This window comes from Neovison vison, chromosome 13 (assembly GCF_020171115.1).
Source record: "Neovison vison isolate M4711 chromosome 13, ASM_NN_V1, whole genome shotgun sequence".
Lineage (NCBI taxonomy): Eukaryota > Metazoa > Chordata > Mammalia > Carnivora > Mustelidae > Neogale > Neogale vison.
In genome coordinates, this window is record NC_058103.1 from 16,973,754 (window position 1) to 16,991,125 (window position 17,372).

Consider the following 17,372-nt stretch of genomic DNA (forward strand, 5'->3'; position numbering starts at 1 on the left):
CCTGGAAGCCTCGGTTCTCACGGAGTTCCAGGAACTGGGCAGTCGAGGCATGGGGTGAGAAGGCGGCCAAGGGCCAATTCTACAGAGCCTTCCTTCCAAGCCAAGACAGACTTGGATGAATTAGTTTATATCTTGTTTCCTCCTGTTTATCTTTTCAACTCTGTGCTTATGGGGGTACTGAACCTCGTTGCTAAGAAGTCACAGAAGCGAGTGTGAACTACAACAGGGACAGCATTGGATAAGAGAGGGGCCCCCTCCTGGCCTCTCCCACCCTCCAGCACAGAGCGTGACTCCTAGTCTCCCCTCCCCCACCGGAAGAGGGAGGGAGGAAGATGATAAGGTGAGGCCTAGAATTCACAGTGGATGGGGAGAGGCCGAGAGATAGAGATCTAAGGTGCCCCAGGCAAACCGGCAGCTTCCTCACCAATACGAAAGGCGAAAGGCGGCTAAGGTTACTGACTGAGCACTGACCTTGCACTTGGGATTCAACAATTTTACTACTTCAGAGCACTTTGTTGGGGGGTAGAAGTGGGTTCCTACTGGCTCTCAGAAAATCCAACAGTCAGTGTTTTCCATCTGCCACATGGGGAAGCTGAGGCACAGGAACACTAGAAGGCAGCCCCCTCCCTTCCTTCCTCCAGACCACTTCCGCTACTGGGTTGGCAGCAGGAAGGGACCTGTCTGGTCTCCCCAAGCTTCCCGTGGGGTGCAAGGGTGGCGCAGGCACTCTGTGGCCTTGAGTAACTCATTTCAGCTCCCTCAGTCTCAGGTTTGTGAAATGAGGTCTGGGTGGGCTCACCCCTGGGCAGGGGCATGGTAAAAGTGACTGTTTAAACTGCTAATGCGAGGGGTGGGGTGGGGTCGGGGCCAGAGGGGGAAGGCAATTCAGAGGCCAGGCGGGCCTGGAACTGCCCTTTCAAACCCTGTCCCAGGCTGGGAGTGACCTTTCTGAGGCTGCTCTGTGCAGGACAGTGTCCTTGCTGTGTAAGATGGGCCAAACAGCGCCCCAGCTTCAAAGGAGTGGCCCTCGACCTCAGGATTGGGGATCGGGCAGACAGCCTTCTGGGCATCTGGGTGGGGTGGGGGTAGGAGGTTTGCACTAGTTTCGTGTATGTTCTTTGAAAACCACAGGCATGGGAGGTAGGGACAGGGTTGGGACAGTGGCCAGGAAGACCGTACAAAAACAAAACACTAGGGTCGCTCGCTGTCTTGGATTTTACCTTCCAGTTGCCTTTCTCTCCAACTGTTCTGTGCCCCCTTTCCCTCCTGTTGCTTTTCTCTGCATTGATAGCGGCACAATGCATATTTGTTAAGTAACTGTAGAAAGGTAAGAGGATGAAGCATAGAGGTGTTCTGTGTTAGAAAGGCAGGCACAGCTCTCCTGTAGGATGGGGCGGGATCAGTACCTGCTTGGGGGGATTGCTCCAAGGATTCCGTAGGTGACGTGAAGGTGACTCACCCAACCAGCTTTTCTTGCATGGCTTCTGCATGGCAGGGGCTGACCTCAGGGCGGCTGGAGTCTGAGTGGTAAACAGTGGCAGCCGTCACTATAATTCATTAAAGGGACGAGAGAGAAAATGATCACGAGCGCACCCCTGTAGTAATGCACTGTGGTTATACAATCATCAGTTCCATGTTGAATCGTGCTTTACACCATTTTCTTTTTCTTCTATTTTTTTTTTTTTAAGTGAGCTCTATGTCCTGCATGGGGCCTGAACTCACCACCCTGAGACCAAGAGTCCCATGTTCCACCAGGCGAGCCAGCCGGGTGCACCCGTGTTTTACAGTTGTGAAAGCAATCTCATAACCATGATCTTGCTAATCTTTCCTTTTGGAGCTAGCGCACGGCTTTGTAGAGGAGGAAACAGATCTGCGAGAGGAAAGTGATTTCCTTGTGGTCTGCAGGCTGAGAGGCCTGGGGTCCGTGGGGCTAGAACTCCCAGAGGGCTTTGCCCCTGACTGGGGACCTGGGGCTGGACGCCGTAGGGGACGGCTGGTCTGCACCTACATCCTGGTCAGCACAAGGGCATGTTCTCTGCCTGGGATAAAATGCTAGCTCAGGGGTGCCTTCGGAGCTGGGGGTTACCATTCCCCCAAGCTGTGGCTGCCAGGCCCACCCAGACCCCCAGGACTCCGGGATCTCTGTGTTGAAGGAAGGCAGAAAGATTTTGACAAGCGCCTCAGAGCACCTGCTTTGGGAGCCCCTGCCCTGTGGGAACCTCGGGACGAGGGGCAGTTGTAGGTCCGGCCGGTTGATCCCCGGCCGGCCTGTGCTTGGCCGAGAGGGCCCGGGACGCCGCCCGCAACCCCGTGTGTGTCTGGTTACAGGGAACATCGAGTACAGCTGCCCCGCCACCAACGAGTGCGAGATCACGAAACGGAGGCGCAAGTCCTGCCAGGCCTGCCGCTTCATGAAATGCCTCAAAGTGGGGATGCTGAAGGAAGGTAAGAGGCCCGCACAGTCACGCTGCACCCTCGCTGAGGCCTGGGTTCCCTGCTCCCGGGGGGTGTCTCGAGTCCCTGCATCCCTGTCCCCGGGCTGGTGCAGAGCCCTGGATGTCTCTCCCCACATCCCAGCTAAGGACCCTGTTCCCGGGGGGCACCCACCCCTCCTCCCTCACACACACGCTTCACAGAGGTTTACAGCAGCCTCGGAGCTGCACTCTGAAGGGAGATGTGGGGCATCAGGATCCTTGGGGAAGGACCCCACCTGGGCCCCGAAAAGCTGGCTGGGGAAGGCCCTCCTCTCGGGTTGAGCCCCCAGTTTGCAGTCGGCTTGGATGCTGCTCTCCCTGGTGGGTCCCTGTGTCTAGGTGGCCAAAGAGCAGAGACACTAAAGCCCAGAGTGACAGAGCATGTCCTCTTCACCTGAGCAGGGTAGCTGTGCTCTGCCGCACGTGGGCAAGACACTGGCGTCACCTTGTGGAGGTCCCGTTCGTCCCCACGTTCCTCGCCACCTCATCCTCAAGCACAGGCCATGGGCTCCAAACAGTAGCCAGGATGATAAGAAGTAGAGTAACGTGATAGTGTAGTAATTATTTTTTAAAAAACTGATTGCACGTTGAGGTGATAATATGGTGGATATATTGGGTGAAACAAAAGATAGTGTGATGTTAATATCACCTGCTGTTTTTTACTGTCTTTAAAGGGGTTACTGGCAAATTTCAAATGACCTGGGGCTCTCCTTTGGACGGCGCTGTGCTGGGGCTCCTTGTCACCTGCCCTGTTGATGTGCTCAGATAGATGACCCTTGTTGAGGACCATTTGGGGGATGGTTTGTGTGTGTGTGTGTGTGTGTGTGTGTGTGTCCTCTGCCTGAGCTTTAGAGGGAGCAGGTGCAGGTTCTTACACATCAGCTTTTATGATGCTGGGTCCTGGGATCCTTCCAGAAGTGGAAAGAGGCAGGAAAAGAGGGGTGTGCTGATGATCGCATGACGGGGAGAGGCTGGGAGAGAAAGGGAAGGGGCAGGCAAGTCTGGAATGTAGTCCTCCTCTCAGAGGGGGCTTCTGGAAGCCCAGCCCAGCCTTTGAGGGCCCCACGGCACTCCTCTCATTGTCCTTTCCCTGCATCCACCTGGGAAGAAGGCACGAATTTTAGGATGTTTTGTAGGTAGGACCATCTGGACCTTGTGGAAATCAGAGACCCCTCCCCTGGTTTCTATCTCCAGCAGCCCCCTCTGGCCCAGCCCCACGTGTGGACCTCTAAAACAAGCTGCTGATGTGGTTCCTCAGCTACACTCCCCCCCACCCCCAACGTGGCATGTTGGCCTTGGGATTGCCTTTCTCATTCTGCTTGGCTGTTAGAAACATGCCAGGGGCTTCATGGGGGGGGGTGTCAACGAAGAACAGTCCTCTTTCTAGATTAACAATGGGCTGTCGTAGACCTGCTAAAAGATTGTGAGTTCCTTCATTTTGATTCTACACGGTTTTGGTCTTACCTTGCTGTAGGGTATGACCCACGCTGGTAGCTGAACTAGGTCCTCAGACTCTAACACTAGGCTCGTTCTGCTCCTTCAGAGCCCTCTGGGGCTCACAGGGGAGGAAACAGAGGCTTAAAGGCCCTTGGTATTTGCTTTGGTGCTGGCCTCTTGACTTCCTTTCCATTTGCTGCTGGAAACCAGCCTCACAGTGTCTAGGTCGTAGGCTCCTCCATCCTGAGTCCTGAGGATGGGGGCTTCCACCGCGTTGGGGGAGGCTCGGTGTGAGGGGGCCGGGGCAGGTCAGGGGCCAGCTGTCCAGTGGCCTTTCCTGGTTATAGTCTGTGGCTTCTCTCTTCTTACTTACCAGCATCTGAGGGACTTAGGGCAGAGGGGAGCTGCTGGGCTAGCAACACGCTCTGGGGCTTGAGGTCTCTCAAGAGACCTGACGTTTGTGGGGCTCTGGGCCCAGAGCCTGGAGCTTCCCAGTGCTCTGTGCTGTGTCTGCCCCAACCCCAGGCCGCCCCAACCCCAGGCCACCCCACCCGCAGCCCTGGATTGTGGCGTGGAGAGCAGGGGAGGGAGGAGGAGGGATGAAAACGGGAGGACCGCCACTTGAAATCCCTGTCATTTTCTAAAGACAGTGTCTGACGAAGACTCTCCTTAGGGACTCCCCAGTACTGGGAAGAGAGTGGGAGTGCCTTCTAGTGACCCCCCCCAGAACAGGGGGTGGCCCGGGGGGGGACCCACTGGTGGCAGAGAAGTGCATGTGGCCAAGTGCATACTGGAGGCAAAGGTAGCTCAGGTACCCAGTGGGCCTCTTCAGAGAAGCCAAGCAGATGCCAGACCCCAGTGTGGGGTGCTCAGGGCATGTGGGCCTGACAGAAACTCTGCCTCGGGAAGACGGGCATGGTGGGCCCCTACTTTGGGCTCCCTCTGCTCCGTGTAGCCCTGTGGTTGGCCCAGGACTCGGTTGCAGGCAAGGGTGCAGGACGGCATGTCTCTTTGGTGGCAGCCAGGGGCATCTGAGACGGCTGGCAGGAGTGCGGCAGGTGTGCTGAGGTAAACTGCCTGGGCCCCAGCCTGGTGAGGCCCTTTCTGGAGCTCTTCCTGTAGGAGGAGGGAGCACTCACCCACCCCCACCCTCCCCCAGAGCTGGCAGTTCCAAATCCAGAGGGGGCAGGGTGACACAAAGGCACCTGAGTGTGGACAAAGCCCAGCGCCTCCATTTAGTTTTTCCCCAGCCCCCCAGCCCCCCTGCAATGCTGAGCCTTGGCGGGATCCTGCGATCAGAAGCTCCACGGGGACCATCCCCCTTAGAAGCTTGCCTCATGGAGGCGCCTGGGTCCCTGCCAGGCAGGGGCTCTTGGCAGCAGCTCTGGCTCCTGCTTTTGTTTGGTTGTCCCCCCCCCCACTTGGTGAGCAGGAGCCCAGGCCCCTGGGACAGGCGCAGGCTCCCTGCTTCCCTCAGGCTGACCTGACTCTGAAAGGCAGACTCGAGTCTTCCCAGGAGTGGCTGCTCCTCCACAAGCTTCCACAGTGGGCCTCTCACAGAGGAACGGGGGACTGGGGGCCCGGGTCCTGGGTCCGGCACACGGCTATGGGGGTGGCGGGAGGCCGGGGAAAGGATGGGAATGCCAGCTCCTCTTCCTCCCCATCCCACCTACACATCTGAAGGCTGTTTCCTGCCTTCTGCCCAGCAGCTCCAGAAGTCTCTCACAGGTTTTCTTTTCTCAAGTAAAACAACCTGAGAGAGTGTTTCATGATGGGGGAGGGGGCCAGCAACTGGGGGGCTGGGGGTGGGGGGAGATGTCTCGTCATGTGGCTTCCTTTGGCTCAGCCTCTGCCTTGAGGCCACCGTAGGCTCTGGATTCATCGACTGAGCAATGTAGGCGATGCCCATGGGTCTGTCTCGCTTAAAGCAAATCCAGCGCGTGAAAGTCTGTATTTTCAGAGCGAAAAAAAATGATTTTTCTCTTTATAAAACGTTGACTACAAAATCCACACTAGGTTGGGAGTTGGTCCCTGCGCCCTCCTCCTGGCCCTGAGGGGATCTCGCCCTGCGTGTTGTTTCCACATGCTCTTGGGCCTCCGTGTTGTCACGTGTAGGGCCTCGGAGTTCGGGGTGCGGCCCAGCTGGAACAGCTCCTCGGCGAAACCCGCTGTGGGACTGCTGTAAGCTATCACCTCTTGGGCACCTTGGCTGCCCCGATCTTCCTCCTGGATCCCCTGGTGGGAATCTCAGAGGTGGTACCCATCAGGGCTGTGCCTCTGTCTGGGGTCGAAAGTCAGGATGAGCCTGACCCTTGGGACGCCCCTGGAGAAGCTCTCCCCTGAGAGACGGGCTAACTGGCCTGGCTGCGGTGTGGCCTGATAGCCTCTCGTTGAAGAGCCTGAAGAACCGCTCGCTGGCTTTCTCAGAGAGCCCTCAGGCTTCAGTACAGCTCTGGGCTTCCAGCAGCTCCCCCTCGAAGGACGCGGTCCTGCTGGTTCACTTCTCCTCACCTCACTTCACCTGCCTCAGGCCGGCAGCCTCCCTGTCCTGCTCTCCGTTTGCTCTTCCCTCGGCCCCTGCCCCCCTTTCCCCAAGTGTTTTCTAAAAGATATTTGATTTCAGTGAAAGCTGGGCTGACATCCGTGCAATATGCTCTCACTGTCTTTGTGCTTGTTGGGCGGGCGGAGGGCTCCTGCGGGGATTCTGGGTAATTGGGTTAGTGGCCAGCTCATGTCAGGAAATTAAAAGGAGGCTCCGATCAGGTTCCCGCTGCATGGGATTTAATGGCTTTGTATTTATAGAGTATTTCTGCCTCTAGCCCCTGCCAGAAATACCACTTTGCTGGCCCTGTGAATGAAGAACGAGGATGAGAGGTGACTTGCTTTTAAAAATTCTTTTTTTCTTTTCCAAAATGCATTAGCGTTCAGAAACAAGCCAGCTCTCCGGCACTTCAGAGAGTAGTTTTGAACTAGAGCCCAAGAACCCCGATACATATTTGTATCTCCCCCCCCACCCCCAACCACTTGCCATCTTACATGCGTGCACACCGACGCACACACGTGCACACGTGCGTGTACACACTCAAGTCTGACGGCTCACGAGCTCTTCTCATGCGGCTGCAGCGTCTGGTCTGGTCAGGCACGATGATCGGGGGTGACCTTTGGTTGGGAGCTGTTAACCTGTTGAAGCCATAGGGCCTGATCTTCTCTGTGCTGAATCCTTATTACGGTCCGAGTAGGACTTCGTTGTGCTGAAGCATGAAACAATGGGTTCGGTGGTTGTACAGACCCAGCGAGACCCAGCGTCACCACTGCTCAGCTCCTCTGGTGCCTTACTTAAACCTCCGTAAGCCTCCTTTTCCTGTAAATGGGGAATCCTAATCATAGTCATTTTCATCTCGCTCCCAACTCTTCAGGGAAAGCCCCAGAGTTGTACCCCAAAGTAGCATGTCAGTCACTGATTGGAGAGCCATGGTCTTCACCATATTACATGGTTGATTTTCTTCTGTGATCCAGGAGGCAGTTTTGAACCTCCCGTAGCCTCGCTCCCCCATCCTTGGCCAATGACCTTGCTGCCTATTTTCTTGAAAAAATAGAAACAGTCAAGTGGGGGAGTTTCTTACCCACCAGCTATCGAATCCACAAACCTACCCGCTGTTTCCTGTCCTCACCCCTGTTTAGAGTTGTCTCTGCTCCTGTCAAAAGCCTGTCTCCCCACCTGTGCTCTGACTCGTTCTTCGTCAAGGACTTCAGTCCTGTGGCATCATTTCTGCTTCCAGCCTCATCACTCTGTCCCTCACTGCCGGATCATCTTCCTCAGCACACAAACATACTTTTATTCTCCCCTTATAACATCAAAATTTAAATTTAAGCCCCCACCACTGTATTTTGACCCTTCACCTTCATCCTCACCTGCTCTCACCTCGTTCCCCATCCCAGCAAAACTTCCCCGAAGACCTGATAGCATTTACTGTATCCACTTCCTTACCCCATCCACTTAAAAAAAAAAAAAATCCTTAAAAAGTAAACATTGAGTAAATTCAGGAAAATATTCATAGTATATTAGGCTGAGGCTGAGCTTCTATAAAAAAGAGACTCCCTTCCCCTCTCCAAACAAATGAACCAACACCAGAAGCTTAAACAGGATAGTTGTGTAGCCCTCTCATCTCTCATGTAACAGTCCAGAAGTCAGAGGTGGACTGGGACTGGCTGGCAGCTTGGCCAGCCTTAGCGGGTGGACCCAGTTAATACCATCTCTCAGGTAGCCGAAGGAAGCATAAGCTGGCCAGCTCATTGGAAGGATGGGATCCAGAAGTGGCATGTGTTCCTTCTACTCATAGCTCATTGGTGGAACCTGGTCATATGGCCATGCCCTTGCAGGGAAGTCTGGGAATTGTAGTCTTCAGCCAGTGGGATGCTATGTGTCCTACTAAAAGTCTATTGGTATGGAAAAGGGGAATAATGTATTTGGGTAGGCAAGCACTGTTATATGTCAGAAATATATGTAAAGTATGATGAATACTGATACCTTCCATTTTTTTAAATAGCTTTTTTTTTTTTTAAGATTTTATTTGTTTATTTGACAGAGAGATCACAAGTAGGCAGAGAGGCAGGCAGAGAGAGAGGGGGAAGCAGGCTCCCTGCTGAGCAGAGAGCCCAATGCGGGGCTCAATCCCAGGACCCTGGGATCATGACCAGAGCTGAAGGCAGAGGCTTAACCCACTGAGCCACCCAGTCTCCTGAAAAAATTTTTTGCCCTGACTTTTCAGGTTCCCTTTGTGCCCTCCCCCATTTTCATTACCCTCAAAGGTAACTTAACCCTTGTTTCACACTGGTTTTCCTTCACTTTTTAAAATAGTTTGATCGTGTTTATATCTCTGTGGGTATTAAAGTGGGGGGATTTGTTTAAATGAAATGACACCCTACGTGTCCTGCATCTGGAATGTTTTAGATGATGTTTCTGAGATGAATACCACTGTGCTGTAATTCATTCATTTTCATTGCTGCTTAGCAGGAGGTGGCCAGAGGATGAACATTTGAGGCTTTAGGAACCTGAAGGCCTCTGTGGCAGCTGTGGAACTCACCATTGTTCCAGGGCTGAAGCAGCCACAGACGGTGGAGAGATGAATGAACAGAACTATGCTCTGATGGACAGGCAGAGAGCCCTGGGTTTAGCCCAGAGACCTTAGTTTGCACACTGCTGCACTGTGGTGTCACTGGGTGAGTTTGGGGGAGTTGGTTTTTCCTTTCTACTGCCGAGAGAGGAGTGCTTCACACGCCCAGTGTCCTGGTGGTTGCACAACAGGGATTTCAGGCCCCGGGGGAGGGTAGAAGTGCCGGATCGGTGCAGCCTCAGCTTCATCAGACGCTACGAAATTGTTCTTGATTCCGTTGTACTGACTTAGTACTTGGGTTCAGACCTTGTGGTTGCTCCCTACCTCACCAGCTTGTCTTAATTTTTGCTGGTGTGGGTAAAGTGGTATCTTGCTACGGCTTTTCATGTGTATGTTCGCCAGTATTGGAGAAGCGTGTTTCCTACGCGTACTAGCCACTCGGGATTATTTCTCTGTGAGGGGCTTGTCTGAGCCTTTTCCCTGTTTTTCTGCTTTATTTTTTCACTCTGGTCCTTTTCACTCCATGTGATGTAGCCCCTCCTACCTTTTCAGGGTCATCTGGTCTCCTTCATTCCTCTCCTGTTCACTGGGCTCCAGCCTCACTGGTTTTCTTTTTTTTTTTTTTTTAAATTTAAAGATTTTATTTATTTATTTGACAGACAGAGATCACAGGCAGAGAGGCAGGCAGAGAGCCTGATGCGTGACTTGATCTCAGGACCCTGGGATCAAGGCAGAGGCTTTAGCCCACTGAGCCACCCAGGTGCCCCTCACTGGTTTCCTTTTGATCCTCAAGCATGACAGACTCTCTCCCTCTCTAGGGGCGCCATCTCACAAAGGCCTTTCTTCCCACTTCCCTTTGTTATCATTCCCTTTTGTTTACTTCCTGGCTGAAGTTCTCCCAACTTGAAATTATTCATTTGTTTGTTTACATGCTCTCTACTGTGGCCGCTTCTAATCCAATTGTAACTGATTCAAGGATTGATGAATTGCTTTGAAAATCTGCAAGTACTTAAAAAAAAAAAAGGAAAGAAAAGAAAAGAAAATCTGCAAGTACTTACCCGTAAAATTTTGCAGACAATTTTAGGAGCTTCACAGAAGCCTAACTAAGAGGTTCCTGAAGTACAACTAAGACCTATGATTACAGGGTGCCTGGACCACTCCGCTGGTTGGGCTCAGGTCATGATGCTGGAGACCCTGCTCAGTGGGGAGTCTCCTTCTCTCTCTGACCCTCCCTGCTGTCATGTGTGTGCACTCTTCTCCCTCATTCTCTCTCTCTCAAACAAATAAATTAAAAAAAAAAAAAAGACGTATGATTACAGACCCAGAGTTTTAGAGATAGAAGGATTCTAAGAAGTAATTCAGGCTCCTGGTGGTAAATTACCTTTTAGTTGATCTGTTACATGTTGAGTGGGGTGGGGGTGGCTGCTTAGATACATGATCTAAAGGCTTATGCACAATTGGGATCCGTAGGCGGGAGGGTGAGCGATTAGCAATGTCTGCCACAGACGAGGAAATGGAAGGCCCTGGCATAGCTGACAGCTGTGGGCCATGCCTGATGTGGTGAGTTTAATTTGCCTGAGGCCACGCTGCCAGTAAGTAACAGAGCTGAGTGGTAGCTAGTCTCCTTGGTTATGTGAGAAATCCTTTTAAGAACCCCATTCCAACTCAGTGTGCTTAGCTTGGCCAGTAGCAAAGCTTGTAGTTTTTCCTCAAAGGGGAGAGAAGAGGAAGGGAAAGGAAGGGGAAACTGGGTCTAAATAGCTTTGCTCTGTTGGGTGCACAGTATTGGAGCCAACTTGGCAGTTGGAAATGCAGGGACAGCTCTGGCTTGCTGAAATGCCCTTGGTCATACGATGGCCTGAGTGAGAAGGGTCCAGAGAACAGAGCAGCTGGTGGAAAATTTAATGGACAGGGGGCCAGGGGCTCATCATGCAGAACCATTGTATCCATCCAGGAGCCACTGGCACAAGCCCCAGGACATTAGATAGCATGTGGTTTCACTACAAGGCTCCCTTGACTTCTAGTGAATCAGGTATGAGATTCCCTCTTCACCATGAGGATATGGCACCAGGGTAAGAGGCAGCTCCAAATAGCCATACTGTCCTAGGCAGCAGGATGAGCTCACCTGTCACCCAGAACCCCCTTCAGGACAGGTAGCTAAAGGAGGCTGGGAATGTGCAGGAGCGTAGATGAGGGCATTCTGCTGTGCTGGGACAGTGGTCAGCATTCCCCCATGACCCGCAGCCTCTGGGTACCCACATCCCCTTCTCGGTGGTTTCCTCTTTCTAGAGCTGAGTCAGCTATAATTTGGTAGAACTTACAGGCAGAGTCAGACCCTAAGTCCCCAAGGAAGAACACTGGTCAGATTAAGTCCTGAATAAAACAGGTCTAGCACAGAGCTCCCCAGACATGGCAAGTTCTCAGAATCGCTGGAGGAAGATTGAGAGATTACCTGTTCCTGGACATCACCCCAGACCTACTGACTCAGAACCTCAAGGGGGTTAAGTACTCTTGTCTGTATCTTTCGGAGGCTTTCCGTGGCCTCCCAATGATCCCACTGTCTGGTGGTCTCAAGTTTAAAGCCAAGCAGATAGGACTTGGAGGTCAAGGTTCATTTCCTGCTTTCTGGTATTTCCTGGCTGTGTGTCCCTGAGCAGGTTACCTGTCCTTTCTGGGCTTCAGTTTCACGTGGGAATAACAGTCATGGAATCTCCCTCCCTTAGAATTGTTATGCAGAATTAATGAGATGTGGAAATCGCTTTCTAAACTGTGAAGCATGGTACCCACGTGAACCTGCTTGCATCATTCATAAAGCAAGGACACTGAATGGAGTTGGGGGCAGGGTGGGAGGGGGGACTTGTGGGTCCGGTGAAGAGAAGGGTCCTGACCCTGTATATTTTGCAATGTCAGGAGAGATCCTGCCCTTAGACACAAACAGCAGCTCTGCAGAGGAGACGCCGGGGAGGACATGGGCTCAGAGGCCTTTCCCTCTCCAGCCTGGTCCAGACGTTTCCTGTGGGAGGAGAAATGTGACAGGAGCAGCGCGCCGGGGCCAGGCTCTGGGCCAGGTGCAGGGCCACGCTCCTCAGAGCTCTCGCCGGTTATTTTTAGTGCCTGGGCAGAAAAGAAAGAAACTTGAACTGCCCCCGGCTACTGTGCCCCTGCACTCTTGGCTATTTTTACTTCTGAAAGCCTGGGATCTTGTCCAGCTAAGGGAGAGAAAAATGAGAAGAAAGGAGGGAGGTGAAGGGAAGCAGGAGTTACTTTACTTCCATTAAGAAAAAAGTCAGGCTGATCTTATCAAGTCGGCAAGTGGACATCTGATGAGGATGAGGCAGCTGCCGTCTCTGGGCATGGACAGAGCTGCAGGCGGCTGGAGAAGTCAGCAGACGGGCGCGGATGGCATCAAGAGGTTGGGGGAGCCTGGCATCTCCTCCCTCCAAAGGATTTTCTGCCCCAGAGTGGTCCTGCAGCTACTGGAGTGTTTCCTGTGCCCTGACCTAGGACATGGGATTGGCCACTGTGGGTAGAGGAGCACCAGCCCAGGGAGGAGGCTGATGGGTCTGTGGGCCATACAGCTACAGGCAGAGCCTCTGTCCTGGGTGGGATGGAGACAGCGCTGCACCCTGTGGGTGTATTCCAGAAAGAAGCCTGTTTGGAGCTGTGTGATCCTGGGCCCAATAATCAACCTCTCTGAACCTTACTTCCTTAAGGTGTTTTTTTTTTTTTTTCCCTGCTGTTGTTTTGTTTTTAAATGTGTCTGACTCAGGTAGTTAAAACTAAGGGGGCGTGTTTCTCTCTCTTCCCAAGAAGGAGGCTGTCAGTTCCTTCTAAACCTTACCACCTTCCATAGGCAGGTGAAAGGAAAGCAGTGACTATTAAGCGCCTACTGTGTACCAAGCACTTGGCTACTTTCACACATTTTGTTATTTAATGCCATGAACCTGAGAAAGATGAAGTATTTTTAACTGACAAAATACAGTAACGAAGTCTGCCATTTTGTACGATTCAGAGGTGCAAAGCACACGGACAATGATTCTAGTTCCCCATTTTCATCATCTCAGTCAGAAACCCCGTACTCAGGAAACAGTGACCCCCCCCCCCGTTCTCCCCACCCCACTTCCCCTGGTAACCTCCAATCTGCCCTCCGTCGACTCCAAGTATTTCTTATAAGTCGACTCATACAACATCTCTCCTTTTGACTGAGTCTAATGTCTTCAAAGTTCGTCCATGCCGTAGCAGGTCAGAACAGTGTCTCTTTTTCTGGCTGGCTTGTAGTCCATTGAATAGATAGACCACATTTTGTTCACCCGGTCATCTACCAGCAGATTGTTGGGTTGCTTCCACCTTTTTGACTCTCGTGAGTGTTAATGGCCGTGAACACTGAGATCCTATTGTCGGCTGGAATTCCCGATTTCTGTTCCTTTGGGGACGTACCTGGAACTCGTTGCTGCACCATGTGATACGATGTGGTGGACAGTCCTGTCACTGAGGAATTGCCAGGCTGCTTTCTGTAACAGCTGCATCATTTTACATTTCCACTAGCAGCTAACAGTCTTGTTAATTAATCTTTTTATTTTTGAGATAAGTGAAGATTGACATGTAGTTATAAGAAATACATTACCGAGTTCCTCCCAGTGCTAGCATCTTGCAGAACTGCAGGGCAGTACCATGGCCAGGAGGCTGCTAGTGATATGGTCAAAATAGGCAACATGATTTTTTTTTTTTTTTTAAAGATTTTATTTATTTATTTGACAGAGAGAGATCACAAGCAGGCAGAGAGGCAGGCAGAGAGAGAGGAGGAAGCAGTCTCCCTGCTGAGCAGAGAGCCTGATGCGGGCCTCGATCCCAGGACCCTGAGATCATGACCTGAGCCGAAGGCAGCGGCTTAACCCACTGAGCCACCCAGGCGCCCGGCAACATGATTTTTAATACTAATTATATGATTAACTGAGACTTACTGACCACTTACTAGTGTTCACAGTGTTACAAGTGGTTTACGCGTGCCAGCTCCTTCAGTCCTCAAAATGATCCTGCAAGGTACATACTGTTTTTTTTTTTCAAAAATTTTTCCTTTTTATTTATTTGATAGAGAAATCACAAGTAGGCAGAGAAGCAGGCAGAGAGAGACAGGGATGCAGGCTCCCACTGAGCAGAGAGCCCAATGCGGAGCTCGATCCCAGGACCCTCAGACCATGACCCGAGCCAAAGGCAGAGGCGCAACCCACTGAGCCACCCAGGCGCCCCCATACTGTTATTTTTGTACAGGTACCGCAGTCGAGGCACAGAGAGGTGAGGAAACTTGCTCAAGGTCACTGAGGCGCTAAGAGGGATTGCATCCAGGTCCGACCCTGATGCTAATGCTTCTCTCTCTGCTTTGGAGGCACAGACTTCTCTGGGCGATCCGCACAGATGCTGCCCTCAAACATAGTCACCAGGCAAGCCTCACAAGCCACAGCCAGGAGGGCCCTGGGTCTTTGCTTTCCAGGTGTTGTGATGGAGAATCTCAGCATGAACTTGGCTACTCTTCCCGTTCTTGATGCCTTTCCCCTCTGTTCCTTGCGAGGGTGACCAAGCGCATCTCACCTCCCCACTGCCTTGGTCAGGGCTGGGAAGGAAGAGATGTCTCCTCCCGGGGTCACCAGAGAGGACTTAAAGAAGGAACTATTTATAGAGGGGTGAGCAGGATGGAGGGAACCAGTCAGAAGTGGGGATGCACCTCAGGGCTAGCAGAAGTGAGGAGCCTTTAGTAACGCCAGCCTGAAGAGACCTGGTGGGAATTGCCCCAGCAAGCAGGGGAGAGAACTGTAGCTGTCTTCGGAGGTCAAAGTCCACTGCCTTCCTACCTCTGTGGTTTTGGCAAGGTCCTCACCCTCTCTTAACCTCAATTTCTCCATCTGTAGAATGGGCTAAGGTGTTGCATAGGGTGTTGCAATCCCTAAGTAAAACAACATACATACAATTCTTAGAGCAGAGGCCAGCACCAAGTGAGAGCTGCTTAGTAGATGAGAACTTCTGCTTACGCTTGAGTCGTATCTGTGTCTACACCGGTATTATCTGTCGTAATCTTTTACAGGATTTAGAGGGGTTACCATGCTGGCCCAGGACAGCTCCCTGTCCAGTCCTGGGTTCAGCTACAGGACTCAGTCTGCATAGGAACGTGGATTCTAGTGATCATCAGTCTTTCTGTATTCTTAGCAAATTTAGGAATACTTAAATTTTGTCCTATACATGTTCAGGGATTAACAGTGTTGAACAGTGGTTAAAATGAAGGCTATGTATTTATTAACTTAGAGATCTGGAATATTTTACATGTAAGTATTAATTTTTTTTTTAGATTTTTAAATTTATTTATTTGACAGAGAGAGCACAAGCAAGGGGAGCAGCAGGCAAAGGGAGAAGCAGGCTCCCCAGTGAGCAGGGTGCCTGATGCAAAACTCGATCCCAGGACCCGGAGATCATGACCTGAGCTGAAGGCACACGCTTTACGACTGAGCCACCCAGGCGCCCCTTATTAGTTCCTTTTTTTTTTTTTTTAATTGTATTTATTTATTTGACAGAGAGAGAAGCAGGCTCCCTGCTGGGCTCTCGGGGCTCGATCCCAGGACCCTGACACCATGATCTGAGCTGAAGGCAGAGGCTTAACTCAACTGAGCCACCCCAGGTGCCCCTTATTAGTGCTTTTTTAAATCCAGAAAGTATCAATGAGATGATACAATCTAATAATCCCAGACAGTAATTTTAAGTTAAGTAGTACTTTACTATGCTCTGAGCCTGCTTTCTAGATATTTTGCCAAAACTGTAAGGACAAACAGTAAGGCAACTCTCATTTCAAGTTCAAGATGCCTTCTCTTCCCCCACCCCCACTGGGTGTTTGTAAGACTTAAAAATCCTAATTTAGAAAGTAATTGTTCATTTTATCAGTGAAAATTGCTTTCTGCTGCAAGTTATGAAGAACTTGACTGCTTAGTGGCTTAGGCATCAATAAATGAGATTGATCCCCCCACCTGCCAAGGACTCTGGAGATGGGAGTTTGCTGGCATTTTACAGGCTTCTCAGTCATAGCATCAAGGACTCTCAGTCCTTTTGTCTTTCTTTGATGTGCTTTGGGGTCCTCGCTTGGCTTCCTCATGGTTGCAAGGTGGTTGCCGTAGCTCTGACCGTCACCTTCCAGGTCAGGGGAGGAGAAAGGCAGAGTTGCACTGAACATGTCTGTCCCTTGTATCAGAAAAGCAAAACCATTCCCAGAAGGTCCCCCAGCATGGACTTCCATTATAACCCATTGGCCAGAACCAGGTTGTAGGACCAGCACTTGGTATCACAGCAACTGAAAAGGTAGGGAGGAACCAGGATTGGCAGGACTGGCTAGGACACAAACAAAATCCAGGTTCCCTTACCATGAAAGACACAGAATGGAAAGGCACTCAGGTATACAACTAATAATGTCTGCCAGACCCCACCACTAGAATTTGGTGATTTGTTTTTAAAGGATTCATGATGTAGCATCTTGTTGCAGCACTCAGCATGGGAACAGTCTGTGCTATTACCTTGTTTTCCTAAAATTGTGAGCAGGGTACTCTAGAAAATATAAAAACATATTGCCAGGTAGGAAGTATAAACATAGTTGACCAGTGTCTGTTTAGGCAGCATGCAGACGAATTCAGACCTCTGTCCACTGTCTCTACTCCTTGAGATGCTGTTGGTGCTCAGTTCAGAGCAGACCACATCAACAAAGACAGATGTGTAGAAGGCAGGGAGGTGACTGGCCTGAAATACTATCCAGATCGAGAAAATAAAGAGTGCTTGGCTAAAGAAGGAGGCTACCGAAGGATGTTCAAGTCCATAAAAGATTGTCTTGTGAAAGGGGGTTGGTCTCATTGGTGGGATGGAGGGTAGAAAGTGATCGGGAGACAGACTTTAGCTCAGTACAGAGGAAGACCTTCCTGAGGAATGGGTTCGCCTAAGGGAGTAAATTTCTGGTTGCTGGGAAAAGGACCAGACCCTGAGATTCTTTTGTTCCCTAAGTGTGAGGGCTGGTTTGACCTGGTGCATCATTCTACTCAGATATTTGGCTGCCTCCCATGGGCTGGGTGCTGAGCTTGGGCGACAAAGATGAAAGTCCTTGCCCAGGAGGTGCCCATAGTCCAGCAGGGGGATGAGCACAATGTACTGTGAAGAGTTGTTTTGACGGTAGTTGCCGTAATAGAGAGTAAGCAAAGGGAGCTCAAGAAGGGCGTGGCCAGCTCTGCTCCGGGGAGTCTGGAAGGCTTCTCAGTAGAGCTGATACTTGAACTGGGCTTTTGAGGGTGAATCCAGATCTTCATTGGCCTTTGGGAACAGCGTGGAC

The 17,372-nt window shown here is 51.4% G+C and overlaps 1 protein-coding gene across 1 annotated transcript in view; it reads left to right on the top strand.

The window, feature by feature from the left end:
- The window catches only part of ESRRB (estrogen related receptor beta), a 55,740-nt gene that overhangs the window by 15,956 nt on the left and 22,412 nt on the right, over window positions 1-17,372 (top strand). Inside the window, exon 2 of the mRNA XM_044229586.1 lies at window positions 2,329-2,445. Coding sequence (XP_044085521.1) covers window positions 2,329-2,445 — 117 coding nt within the window. The remainder of the gene's footprint in view (window positions 1-2,328; window positions 2,446-17,372) is intronic.